Genomic DNA, 13819 nt, shown 5'->3' with positions numbered 1-13819 from the left:
GCTGTTGCGGCACATGAGCTCTGAGCTGATTTCAGTTCTGGGGCATCTGGCTCGTTCCGTCAGCACACATAAGTGCTGTCTGTGTGTCTACTTGTGTGTGTGTGTGTGTGTGTGTGTGTGTGTGTGTGTGTGTGTGTGTGTGTGTGTGTGTGTGTGTGTGCATGTATGACTGTCTGTCTGTCTGTCTGTCTGTCTGTCTGTCTGTCTGTTTGTGTGTGTGTGTGTCTGTCTGTATGTGTGTGTGTGTCTGTCTGTATGTGTGTTTGTGTGTGTGTCTGTCTGTGTGTCTGTCTGTCTGTCTGTCTGTGTGGGTGTCTGTCTGTCTGTCTGTCTGTGTGGGTGTCTGTCTGTCTGGCTGCCTGTCTGTGTCTGTAGAGAATAAGCATTACAATAAATACATTCATAATAAATAAATAAATATTTGTATAGTTGTCTGTATGGTCTTCCTGACTGTGCCCGATGACTTGGTTGGAGGGTTCGAGGAGGGGAGAGGAGTGGAGTGAAGGAGGAGAGGAAGAGGAGGAGTGGAGTGAAGGGGAGGAGTGGAGATGAAGGAGGAGAAGAAGAGGAGGAGGAGAGGAAGAGGAGGAGTGGAGAGGAGGTGGGGGAGTGGAGGTGTTTAGCAGATGCAGCAGGTCTTGCTGGCGGTGTCCGGCGGAGGGGCCTGGGAGACAGCTGTGTGGGAGAAAATGAGAGAAGGGTTAAAGAGTGAAGAGTATGAATGAGAGAGAGACTGGTTAAAGAGTGTGAAAGAGAGAGAAGGGTTAAAGAGCGTGAAAGAGAGAGAAGGGTTAAAGAGTGAAGAGTGTGAATGAGAGAGAGACTGGTTAAAGAGTGAAGAGTGTGAATGAGAGAGAGACGGGTTAAAGAGTGTGAAAGAGAGAGACGGGTTAAAGAGTGAAGAATGTGAATGAGAGAGAGACGGGTTAAAGAGTGAAGAATGTGAATGAGAGAGAGACGGGTTAAAGAGTGAAGTGTGTGAATGAGAGAGAGACGGGTTAAAGAGTGAAGAATGTGAATGAGAGAGAGACGGGTTAAAGAGTGTGAAAGAGAAACAGGTAAAAGACTGAAAGGGAGACAGGATAAAGAGAGTTTACTGCTCCAGCAGCAGCTCACACACAGATGGCTGTTAGACTGGTACAGAACAGACCTAAGCCAGAGAGTAGGCAGCATGCAGGTAGAGCCTGTGTGAGTGGCAGCCTTGCTTGTATAGAGCTTTGATCTCAAGTCCCTTGTGATTGTAATGGCTGCTGCTGCTGGTCCTGACGTCAGGAGGGCTCCCCTCAGGCTCTGCTCCTTCTGTGGCAGTCCCCACACCTTTCATCTCCAGCTCTGTGCAATGCTGGCCTCACGGCCCTTATCCCCTCTTACCCCACGTCACACTGGCCCTGGTTCTCAAACACTCTATTACCCCTGCTACGGTACTCTGTGGGCTGTCCCACCACAGTCCCAGGTTGGCGTGCTAGCAGGGAAGCTGAAACGCATGGCTGTTAGCGTATGTCGCTAGCCCGTCTCTTAAGGTGTCGGGGAGTGAGGTTAACTCACTGCACAGCACTGTATGCCCTGGCTACTGTTATTACCCCTGCTGTTATTAGCCCTGCTGTATTAGCCCTGCTGTCATTAGCCCTGCTGTATTAGCCCTGCCGTCATTAGCCCTGCTGTTATTACCCCTGCTGTATTAGCCCTGCTGTTATTAGCCCTGCTGTTATTAGCCCTGCTGTTATTAGCCCTACTGTATTAGCCCTGCTGTCATTAGCCCTGCTGTATTGGCCCTGCTGTTATTAGCCCTGCTGTATTAGCCCTGCTGTCATTAGCACTGCTGTATTAGCCCTGCTGTTATTAGCCCTACTGTATTAGCCCTGCTGTTATTAGCCCTGCTGTTATTAGCCCTACTGTATTAGCCCTGCTGTCATTAGCCCTGCTGTTATTACCCCTGCTGTATTAGTCCTGCTGTTATTACCCCTACTGTATTAGCCCTGCTGTCATTAGCACTGCTGTTATTACCCCTGCTGTATTAGTCCTGCTGTTATTACCCCTACTGTATTAGCCCTGCTGTCATTAGCACTGCTGTATTGGCCCTGCTGTATTAGTCCTGCTGTTATTACCCCTACTGTATTACCCCTGCTGTATTAGCCCTGCTGTTATTAGCCCTGCTGTATTAGCCCTGCTGTTATTAGCCCTGCTTTATTACCCCTGGTCGAGCCACACTTGCTGCACTGTGAGCTCCGAGTCTCTCTGGCGCCCCTGTTGTCTCACCCTTCTTTGCCTCAATCGCGTCCTCCTTGGCCTTCTTCTCGGCCTCCAGCTCGGCCAGTTTGGCCTCGTGGACCTCCTTCAGGCCGTTCCATTCCTTCCTGTTGTTCAGCAGCCGGTCACACATGGGTGTGATCTCCGGATGGAAACGGGAAAACTCCTGAAGAGGAAGAGGAGGAGGAGGAGGAGGAGAACGAAGAGAGAGGAGACAAGATGAGAGAAGCAAGGTTAAAGGTCAAGTTGGGAGATATAGTAGTAAATGAGTCAGAAGGGTGTAACCACAGCGATGACCTGAATAACCTCTCCTATAAGTACGCAACCTTGTGACAGCGATGTGGTGTTTGGTTTAATGTGAACGTGAGTCAGCAGGCCATAGGGCCTGTGGCAGAGGTCATGGTCTGAGCTTTGCCTGGTTCACCTCACTCACACTCACCTTGTAGACAAAAGCGCAGACGAAATCGATGAAACCGCACTGCATCTTTGGTAAGTCAGCTGACTTGGTCCTGTCCATCATGGGCTGAGAGAGAGAGTGAGAGAGAAAGAGAGAGGGAGAGAGAGACAGAGAGAGCGAGCGAGCGAGAGAGAGAGAGAGAGATGTTGGGTGTGTTAAAGGCTGTGTGTCTGTGTGTGTGGACGCTGACAGGGTTGCTGCTGTGTGTGTGTGTGTGTTTGTGTGTGTGTGTGGTTGTGTGTGTGTGTGTGTCTGTGGTTGTGTGTGTGTGTGGTCGTGTGTGTGGTTGTGTGTGTGTGTGTCTGTGGTTGTGTGTGTGTGTGTGTGTGTGTGTGTGTGTGTGTGTGTGTGTGTTTGTGTGTAGAGGCTGATGGGGTTGCTGCTGTGCCAAACCGTCTGGCTCAGTGGCACTCATCTTAGGCAGCGGTGCCAAACATGCCCCACAGGTACACACTCTCTCCCTCTCTCCCTCTCTCTCTCACACACACACACACACACACACACACACACACACACACACATACAGCAGCTCCTGGGTACACCCCTTATACCCCTCTCTGATTAACTTTCCTCATCAGTCTTTCTCTCTCTCTCTCTCTCTCTCTCTCTCTATTCAATTCAATGCACTTCATTGGCATGAACATTTAGGAAGGGAAATAGTGTTGCCAAGGCAAAGAACATAGAAACACATTGAAACATTGGACATAGAAACATAATAATATAAAATGTGGTAAAATACACATCCACAATCCCCCCCCCCCCTCTCTCTATCTGACTCTGTCTCTCCCTCTCTATCTCTCTCTTTCTCTATCTGACTCTCTCTCTCCATTTCTTACTTCAGTGCTTTCTTCATTGCTGCTCTACCTTGGTCTAGTGCTTTTTATTGCCCTCTCTCACATCACTGCTCTTTCACTATGATTTGCATGCATTCCCTCTCTCTCCCTCCCTCTTCTCATTCTCTTTATCATGTCTTTTCTCTTGCTCTCTCTCGCTCTTCGAATTCTCGCTAAAATGTATTCTCTCTTGCTCTCTCTCTCTTCTCATTCTCTCTATCATTTCTTCTCTCTTGCTCTCTCTCTCTTCTCATTCTCTCTATCATTTCTTCTCTCTTGCTCTCTCTCTATCATTCCTTCTCTCTCGCTCTCTCTCTCCATTACAATGGCAATTTTTCAATCCTAACGCTTTACAGACATGCCAAGAAATGTTGTGTTGTCGAAGCATGTGTTCAAATATGGATGAGAATAATATAATGAATCTTTCTCTCTCTCTCTTTCTCTCTCTCTCTCTTTCTCTCTATCTATTCTTACAATGGGGGTCTGCTCCAGCACAGTCCTCTCCAGGTCTCCCTGCTCCCAAAACTCTGCTGCCACCGCCAGCGCCACCTGCAGGTGAAGACATGCACTGCATCAACATCAACATCATCATGTGAAACCCTCTCCAGTCCTGGTTAGATCATCAGTCACCCCCCTCCCCTCCCCTCCCCTCCCCAGACGAGAATAAGTATGCTTTTAGACAAGTAACAAAGCTGATTTCACACTATGTGCTAACGGGGAAAAAGCACATCACACAGAAAATAGCTGGCTTTTTAAATGTCACAGACTAAACACTGCATTGTCACAAGCTAGTATTATTAGCAAGGAATCCTCATTGCGCTTCTGTATGGATTTCAAAAAGGCCAATTAAGAGTGTGTGTGACAAAGCTGAGGTTGCATCAGTATGCAGAGAAGAGAAAGGTCACAGACCCCCCCCCCCATCCCACCTCTGCGCGCTCGCTCTGTGTACCCCCCTCGGCGAGATGGGGGCTGGGGTTACAGTGACATGCACTGGGGCGTGTTGTGCTCTGTGCTTATTCAGCAATAATCCTGGATGGTGTGTGTGTGTGTGTGTGTGTGTGTGTGTGTGTGTGTGTGTGTGTGTGTGTGTGTGTGTGTGTGTGTGTGTGTGTGTGTATATATATATATGTGTGTGTATGTGTGTGTGTGTCTCTGTGTGTCTGTGTGTGTGTGTGTGTGTGCGCGTGTGTACAACAGGGAGGGTTACCTTGCTCTGCACCTCCCAAGGTTTAGCAATGGCAGACAAGTCACACGCTGTCATCATCATGGCCCTAGCAGAGAGACAGAGACAGAAGTTTACATCAGACCTGTTTCATCTCACAGTTTATAACATTGCATTCAATGCCATCAGCTGTGTGTGTGTGTGTGTGTGTGTGTGTGTGTGTGTGTGGGTCTGAAATGGCCTCTTTTTCGTGCATTTATAGTGGTATAGCCTAGCCACCATTACGTTGCAGTGGTTAGTGACACAGTCCTTGCAATAGATTTGCAATGTGCTATAAGACTTACATAAGCCTTATTCTTAACTCTGGCTACGATTTGATTGGTGAATCATAGGTGATTTGAGACTGTGACTTCTGATTGGTGTGAGTTCTAATTGGTGTGAGTTCTGATTGGTGTATCATGATGATAGTGAGTTCTCATTGGCTTACATGACGATCTCCTTGCGGGTCGTCTGACCCGTCATGTAATTGTTCCACTCGTTCACATCGGTGAAGGTTTTGGACTGATCCACAATCTTCTGGAACATGGCTCTCTTCCTGCAGGTGGTGTGTGTGTGTGTGTGTGTGTGTGTGTGTGTGTGTGTGTGTGTGTGTGTGCGTGTGTGTGTGTGTGTGTGGTGGGGGTGGGGGCACAGAAAAAAGTTCTCTGTCACTCATCTCACATCTGTCTCTCCTGACAGGGTCATCACCTATCTGACACAAATCACACACACACACACACACACAAACACACACACACACACACACAGAGACACAGACACAGACACAGACACAGACACAGACACAGACACAGACACATCACACACACACACACACACACACACACAAATGACAACCCCTGGGCTGTGAGAGATGAACTCACTTAAAGTAGAGGGCAAGGTCAGTGGCAATGATGGCGATGTCCATCAGATGAATGACAAATGTATGCTGTTCCTGGCTGAGGTTCTGGTAGATATTCAGGGCCTGGGATTTATGAAAGATTCTCAAATCACAAGTCTGGTGGGCACATCACAGATACGGGTGCTATGTGGCTGTGATAAGGGAATGCATTCTTTTTTTGCCAAATGGAAAGATCCTGCCAGTATTCAGGGGGAGGTACAGTATTTATTGAAGGTTTTAAATAAATACATAAATAAAGGTAAATGTAATAAAGGTTTTGGAATTCAAACCTGCTAGATAGATGCAAATATTCATCTATATAAGACTAGTCCCAGCTTAAAACCAGAACATTACAGGCTGAGTTTCACTCTTGTCCTTCCCCAGACAGACCTCTGACAGAGCAGAGTGATGGGCCACAGGCATTATAGGGAACATTCTGGGCAGATTGCAGAGGTCTGCAAAAAATGGGTCTTGCTCTGATGCGGTCCTGATCTGCTCCTGATATGGTCCTGATCTGGCCCTGATCTGGCTCTGATCTGGCTCTGATCTGGCACTGATCTGGCACTGATCTGGCCACAATGTGGTCCTGATCTATGCTAGAGTCAGAGGCTTTAAGCGCTGTGTTTAGAAGAGATATTAGAGAGGAGCCACCAAAAGTGAAACTTCGCCCCTCCCACTATGCTGCCTCTTTTCCTTCTGCTGTTTCTATCTCTTCTGTTCTCTCCGCTCTTCTGCTGTTTCTATCTCTTCTGTTCTCTCCTCTCTTCCGCTCCTTCTATCTCTTCTGTTCTCTCCTCTCTTCTGCTGTTTCTATCTCTTCTGTTCTCTCCTCTCTTCCGCTCCTTCTATCTCTTCTGTTCTCTCCTCTCTTCCGCTCCTTCTATCTCTTCTGTTCTCTCCTCTTTTCCTTCTGCTGTTTCTATCTCTTCTGTTCTCTCCTCTCTTCCGCTCCTTCTATCTCTTCTGTTCTCTCCTCTTTTCCTTCTGCTGTTTCTATCTCTTCTGTTCTCTCCTCTTTTCCTTCTGCTGTTTCTATCTCTTCTGTTCTCTCCTCTTTTCCTTCTGCTGTTTCTATCTCTTCTGTTCTCTCCTCTCTTCTGCTGTTTCTATCTCTTCTGTTCTCTCCTCTCTTCCGCTCCTTCTATCTCTTCTGTTCTCTCCTCTCTTCCGCTCCTTCTATCTCTTCTGTTCTCTCCTCTCTTCCGCTCGGATGAGTCCCTCATGAACGGCTCACCTCATCTCGCAGTAGGGTCTTGCCAGTCTCCAGATGGTGCCTCTCCAGGATAGACGACCCGTGCAGCTTTGCCAGGGGGTTGGCAGACCTGAGGAGCCGATCAAAGAGCTAAATCCTTTAGACAACCTCAAACGATCAGTGTGGTTCCAGAAAGAAAAACATTTGAAATGAGAATATTTATGACTGCCACAGTATGCATATTTTTTATGAAGGGTCATTTAAGTGGCATCCATGGATAAGGTACATGGTAATGGTCTCCACAGAACAAAAGCCAATTATTCAGTCGGATGACATAAAGCTGGAGAGGTGAAGAAAGAGTGAGAGGTGTGTATGAGAGAGACAGAGGGATGTGTGAGTAAGGGAGAGAAAGAGAGAGATGTGTGTGTATTAGAGAGATGTGTGTCTATGAGACAGATGTGTGTATGAGACAGATGTGTGTGTATTAGAGAGATGTGTGTCTATGAGAGAGATGTGTGTCTATCAGAGAGACAGACAAGCGATTGTATAAGTAACAAAGTGAGAGGGAGAATGTGTCAGAGAGACAGCTGGGCGGCTTTCTGCTTACTTGAGCTGGTAGAGGTTGTTGGTGCCGCGGTGGTCAATATCGTGGCAGAACCCAGCCGTCACCATGGCCATAGCCTCCAGATCTGTGTAGTACCGCTTCAGCTCACCTGTCTGAGGTGTGACAGAGAGAGAGAGAAAGAGAGAGGGAGAGAGAACAAAATCTGACTTCATGGGGTTAACACACACATACAGTATTCATACACACACATACACACACACACACACACACACACACACACACACACTCAGGCACAACTCTCTCCTCTCTCTCTCTCTGACACACACGCACGCCACACACACACACACACACACACACACACACACACACACACACACACACACAGGCACACCTGGCTCCTTGGGACTCCTCATGCTCAGGGAAGCATGAAAACACTGCTGTGCTTGTTTCACACGAGTGCACTAACAATCTCCCACTCTCACACACACTCATGTCTCACGATAGTGCACTAACAATCTCTCATTCTCACACACACTCATGTTTCACGATAGTGCACTAACTCTCCCACACTCACACTAGCACCCTCACATCTGGAGCCTCAAGCAGAATAAGGTTCTATCTGAGCGGCAGACAGATGCCAGACATTCAGTCGCTCCTGGTTACTATTGGTCTCTTCCGGACCAGGCCAGGCCAGTTTGTGTGTGTGTGTGTGTGTGTGTCGGCAGACTGTCCTCTCACCATCAGGAGCGTGTAAATGGTCTGAGGTGTGTGTGTGTGTCGGCAGACTGTCCTCTCACCATCAGGAGCGTGTATATGGTCTGAGGTGTGTGTGTGTGTGTGGGCAGACTGTCCTCTCACCATCAGGAGTGTGTATATGGTCTGAGGTGTGTGTGTGTGTGTGTGGGCAGACTGTCCTCTCACCATCAGGAGCGTGTATATGGTCTGAGGTGTGTGTGTGTGTGTGGGCAGACTGTCCTCTCACCATCAGGAGCGTGTATATGGTCTGAGGTGTGTGTGTGTGTTGGCAGAATGTCCTCTCACCATCAGGATTGTGTATATTTTCTGTGTGTGTGTATGTGTGTGTATGTGTGTGTATGTGTGTGTATGTGTGTGTGTGTGTGTGTGTGTGTGTGTGTGTGTGTGTGTGTGTGTGTGTGTGTAGACAGACTGTCCTCTCACCATCAGGAGCGTGTATATGGTCTGAGGTGTGTGTGTGTGTTGGCAGAATGTCCTCTCACCATCAGGATTGTGTATATTTTCTGTGTGTGTGTATGTGTGTGTATGTGTGTGTGTATGTGTGTGTATGTGTGTGTATGTGTGTGTGTGTGTGTGTGTGTGTGTGTGTGTGTGTGTAGACAGACTGTCCTCTCACCATCAGGAGTGTGAACATGGTCTGTCCCACGTTGAAGCCGTGCCTCCAGTTGTGGTAGGTGATCGCGCGGTAGCCTTTACTCAAAGAGTACATGAACCTCACCAGCACCTGAACACACACACACACACACACACACACACACACACACACACACACACACACACACACACACACACACACACACACACACACACACACACACACACACACACACACACACACACACACACACAGACACACACACAGACACACACACAGACACACACACACTCACACACACACACAGACACACACACACACACACTGGAGTGAGCTGTGAAGAGTCAAATATCACACTGATTACACCAGCATTTATGACACTATTTAACAATGCTCTGCACAGTCTGTACACACATACACACAAACACACTCACACACACACAGACACACACATACACACACACACACACACTCTCTCTCACACCAACCACAGCCCACCTCTCGAGGAATGCGGTACTGGTCCACCACGTTCAGCTCGTAGTACATTTGAATGCCACACTTGACCAGGTCCATCTCCGTATGGTGGGCGTCGTAGAAGTGAAACTCGAAAATCTCTGATTTATTCGAGTTGGGAAGCACCTCTTTCTATAAACGTAGACGGAATCAAACAGGTCAACGCATCAAATCTGCTCAGTAAGTGGCAGGTAGTCCCATCTAATGCAGAACCTACTGATGATGATATTTTTATTATTAACAGAGAGGTATCGAGTGATCCTCTCGATAGCATGCCCTAAATGACCCATGGCACAGTCAAACAAAGTGTTTTACTTACTGCTCAATATGAGCACAATATTAAAGGGTGAACATTTCTAACTATATAATTCACAAAACTGTAGAAATAATGTTCATGAGATGATAATGAGTAATGTTTCTCTCACCAGGATTTCCTCGAGCTCGAACTCCTCACACTCGGCAGGTTCTTTGCCGTATCTCTCGCGCGTGTTCTAAAGAGAGAAGGAACGGGTTTGACACAAGCTGCTTCTCTGGTTCTTCAGATTGACAGCGCAACAGCAAACGTGGCTGCCTCGATGTCATTTATAAATAAATACAAACCCACCAAGACGTTCTGGATCTCGTCCTTCCTGCACTTGATGTGATACAAGACCATGTCCTGGAAGATGTCCTTGCGGTTCTCTAGTTTAGACATCTTGTCATGTATGTCTGAGTTCAGCACTGACCATCCCAGGAACTGGGTGAGAGACTGACACAGACACAGACACAGAGGAGGGTCCAGTCAAAGACCAACATGACAAAACACACAGCAAGGATTGGAAAGCAAGGCCTCAATGCAATTTCATTTAATGGAAAGACATGACCTGTCCTAAGTGATGGCGCTTGTCCTATGCTTTAATGTGAGGTGTGACATGATTTAAAATCCAATGTAATGTTATGTGTCTAAAGTAGTGGGACGTGAATGATGGTGTGTGTGTGTGTGTGTGTGTGTGTGTGTGTGTGTGTGTGTGTGTGTGTGTGTGTGTGTGTGTGTGTGTGTTTGTGTGCATGAGTGTATGTGTGTGTGTGTGTGTGTGTTTGTGTGTGCTCGTGTCTGACTTTGAGTGTAGAGTTGTCTTGTGTTATATATCTTATGAATAACACAGAGGCTGTTGTGGCTCCTGTTCCTGTATCAGTTTCTGCTCTCTTTTCCAAGGCATGCGTGCAAACCCCTAAATACCTCCATCAGGGCCTCGTCCATGTCGTCAAATGGCTTGCCATCCTTCCTGTTGTAGAAGGTTGCGACGCCAACAATCTCCTCTTTCTTGTTGACGATGGGCAGGGAGAGGACGTTCTTAATGGTCCAGCCGGAGCTGTCCAGAGGCCCTTTCTGTCTCAGGAGATAACGGGCAGCTGACTTAGAAAATTAATCTTGAGGAAAATATTTAATTGACAATGACTTGTGCTTATCGGTCACACCAATTAACTGAGTCTCGGGGCTAGTAAGCAGAATGTGATGGTTGTCAGACTCAAGCAGAGGAATCTGGTTTAAATTGCCATCTGCTATGCTACAGATTTACAGGCAGTGGCATTGTGAAGGTGACAGTGTGTAATAATATATTATTTAAAAATCGCATAATAAAAGGTCTCACTTGAAAGTTGAAGAAATCATCCTGACCAGCATTCATGATATTGCAGATCTGAGAGAGAGATACAGAGAGAGTGAGGGAGGGAGAGAGAGATGCAGAGATAAGTACAGAGAGAGTGAGGGAGGGAGAGAGAGAGAGATACCGAGAGAGTGACGGAGGTAGAGAGAGAGAGAGAGATGCAGAGATAAGTACGAGAGAGTGAGGGAGGGAGACAGAGAGAGATCCATAGAGAGTGAGGGATGGAGAGAGAGATCCAGAGAGAGTGAGGGAGGGAGAGAGAGAGATACAGAGAGAGTGAGGCAGGTAGAGAGAGAGAGAGAGATGCAGAGATAAGTACGAGAGAGAGAGATACGGAGAGAGTGAGGGAGGGAGAGAGAGAGAGATACAGAGAGAGTGAGGGATGGAGAGAGAGAGAGAGAGAGAATGTTGGAGGAGGGTAGGAAGGAGAGATAGAGAAAGATAGAGGTGAGGGAAGAGAATGGCGGTCATGCTCAGTGGTATGGAGAACTGCCCTGTAATTAATTACAAAAATCCATCATAGCCATTCCATTCCATTTCACCAGCGCCATCATTCTGACAGGCGCATTAGAAACCATAATAGCTTTCAGTTTCTCTAACTGCCTCAGTAACACTCCCTCACATCTCCATCACCCCCCCCCCCCCCCCCCCCCCCCACACACACACACACACACACACACACACACACCATCAACCCCCTACTTCCCATCGGTCCTATAACACTACCCCCCCGCCCCTGAAAATTACGACATGGTTTCTCACCAGTCCGGTCTCGGCCACGTAGGTGGGCAGTCCGCTGGACAGAACCCAGTGGTCCTTGGCAGGGCTCCTGTGAAACACTCACACACACACACACACACACACACACACACACACACACACACACACACACACACAAGGACTGATAAGCACAAGGCTATACTCCCACTCACGAATCACACACAGCTGTGAGCGTTCACTAGAGTTTATGAGGCCTGGGGAATGTTATCAGCCTGAGAGCAGGATGAGGGGGTTATTTAGTTGTTTTCTTCCACCCATAAGAGTGGTGGTCAGTGACTGCATCTCCTAAATTATTTTATACACCTTAACGTATTTACTGAGGCAATGAAATTTACAAACTATAATTTTTTTAAGTATTTCTTCATAGGGTTGAATACATATTCCCTACACTGACATTAACTTGTGTCACCATCAGTCACCTCATCAAATCAAAGTGTGTTTATTCGTGGGGAAACCGCACAGGAAAGTGTTTCCAAACACACAGCCGCAAGGCGTGGTGTGTCTGTGTCAAAGGCAGGTCATTACAAGCCCACAGTGATGAAAGGGACCAGATTAGGCAACCCTGTAAGCTGTTAGCGCTGCTAGACTATTCATGCTAACTAACTGGCAGAGCACTACAAATAAGGCAGTCTTAATGTAGGATGTGATGCATAGGTTTATGCACACCTACCATTTACGTAAGCAATTAGCAGTGTTTATTGTTTAATAATATGTTTATTGATGTTTAGTAAGGAATTCCAAATGAAAGGAGGGACAGTCTGTGTTTGTATATGAATGTGTGTATGAGTGTGTCTGTGTGTGTGTGTGTGTGTGTGTGTGTGTGTGTGTGTGTGTGTGTGTGTGTGTGTGTGTGTGTGTGTGTGTGTGTGTGTGCCTGTGTGTGAGCCTGTGTGTGTGTGAGCCTGTGTGTGTGTGTGTGAGTGGCTTTTTCGGCACATGTGCGGCAACTCACGGAATGACTTTGATGTCCTCTTTGCCATGTAGAATATAATCAATGACTTTGTAGAAATTGATTTCCTGAGGGAGAAGAGATGCCACCAGTTTGATTTGAATTCCCTTTCAACACTCTTCAGTGATAGGACACATCATATTATATTAGATCATCATATGCTTTGTCACAGGATATATGGATGTCCAAATGAATGAATGTATGGTTATCCACACACGAATTCCTTCAAATATATCTATATACATCTTAATTCATCCCTCAAAACATGTAACACTACTTTTATTACCTTTATTTGGAAAGAGAGTCTTTTTATTTTTACACAATCTGTGTATGGTGTATGGCAGCCATCCCTATGACAGGTAAAGCAGTAAGGTGAGGGGAGACAGGTAAAGCAGTAAGGTGAGGGGAGACAGGTAAAGCAGTAAGGTGAGGGGAGACAGGTAAAGCAGTAAGGTAAGGAGAGACAGGTAAAGCAGTAAGGTGAGGAGAGACAGGTAAAGCAGTAAGGTGAGGAGAGACAGGTAAAGCAGTAAGGTGAGGAGAGACAGGTAAAGCAGTAAGGTAAGGAGAGACAGGTAAAGCAGTAAGGTGAGGAGAGACAGTGGGTGAGGTGAGGTGGGGTGTCTTACTCTGCCGTCTGGGGTCTTGGGCCCATCATAAGGCGGCACCTCTCCCATCTGCACGGGCCAGAGGTCATAGAACTCCTGAGGATGAAGAGGAGCACACATTGGGTACATGACTACTGTTTCACACAGGACAGACACCACACTGTGAATGCTGTACGTTTCTGTAGCTGATCTGACAGAGCAAGGCACTGACTGCACTAAGGTCATGTGTTGACTATTGAGAGTGCACACATGCAGATGAAACTGAACAACACTGTTGGTGATGGTGAAAAGTAAATGAGTGAATGTGCTTGTAGCGATATACTGTGATAACACACTGCATCAGTGTACAGCTGTGTGTAGTATATGACTGAATGTACTGATATACTTTGATAACACACTGCATCAGTGTACAGCTGTGTGTAGTATATGACTGAATGTACTGATATACTTTGATAACACACTGCATCAGTGTACAGCTGTGTGTAGTAAATGAGTGAATGTAGCGATATACTTTGATAACACACTGCATCAGTGTACAGCTGTGTGTAGTATATGACTGAATGTACTGATATACTTTGA

The 13819-nt window shown here is 46.9% G+C and overlaps 1 protein-coding gene across 1 annotated transcript in view; it reads right to left on the bottom strand.

Moving 5' to 3' along the window:
• Positions 1 to 619: 619 nt before the first annotated feature.
• pde6a (phosphodiesterase 6A, cGMP-specific, rod, alpha) overlaps positions 620 to 13819 on the bottom strand; it is a gene marked incomplete at both ends in the record, with an annotated part of 18019 nt that continues 4819 nt past the window's right edge. Inside the window, 18 exons of the mRNA XM_080843049.1 lie at positions 620 to 675; positions 2257 to 2413; positions 2687 to 2770; positions 4012 to 4086; positions 4745 to 4808; positions 5187 to 5294; positions 5620 to 5720; positions 6871 to 6958; positions 7436 to 7545; positions 8766 to 8873; positions 9243 to 9389; positions 9683 to 9748; positions 9862 to 10005; positions 10477 to 10626; positions 10889 to 10936; positions 11666 to 11732; positions 12636 to 12700; positions 13262 to 13336. Coding sequence (XP_080699175.1) covers positions 620 to 675; positions 2257 to 2413; positions 2687 to 2770; positions 4012 to 4086; positions 4745 to 4808; positions 5187 to 5294; positions 5620 to 5720; positions 6871 to 6958; positions 7436 to 7545; positions 8766 to 8873; positions 9243 to 9389; positions 9683 to 9748; positions 9862 to 10005; positions 10477 to 10626; positions 10889 to 10936; positions 11666 to 11732; positions 12636 to 12700; positions 13262 to 13336 — 1713 coding nt within the window. The remainder of the gene's footprint in view (positions 676 to 2256; positions 2414 to 2686; positions 2771 to 4011; positions 4087 to 4744; positions 4809 to 5186; positions 5295 to 5619; positions 5721 to 6870; positions 6959 to 7435; positions 7546 to 8765; positions 8874 to 9242; positions 9390 to 9682; positions 9749 to 9861; positions 10006 to 10476; positions 10627 to 10888; positions 10937 to 11665; positions 11733 to 12635; positions 12701 to 13261; positions 13337 to 13819) is intronic.

This window comes from Sprattus sprattus, assembly GCF_963457725.1.
Source record: "Sprattus sprattus genome assembly, chromosome: 8".
NCBI lineage: Eukaryota > Metazoa > Chordata > Actinopteri > Clupeiformes > Clupeidae > Sprattus > Sprattus sprattus.
This window is presented reverse-complemented; position numbering and strand designations above follow the sequence as displayed.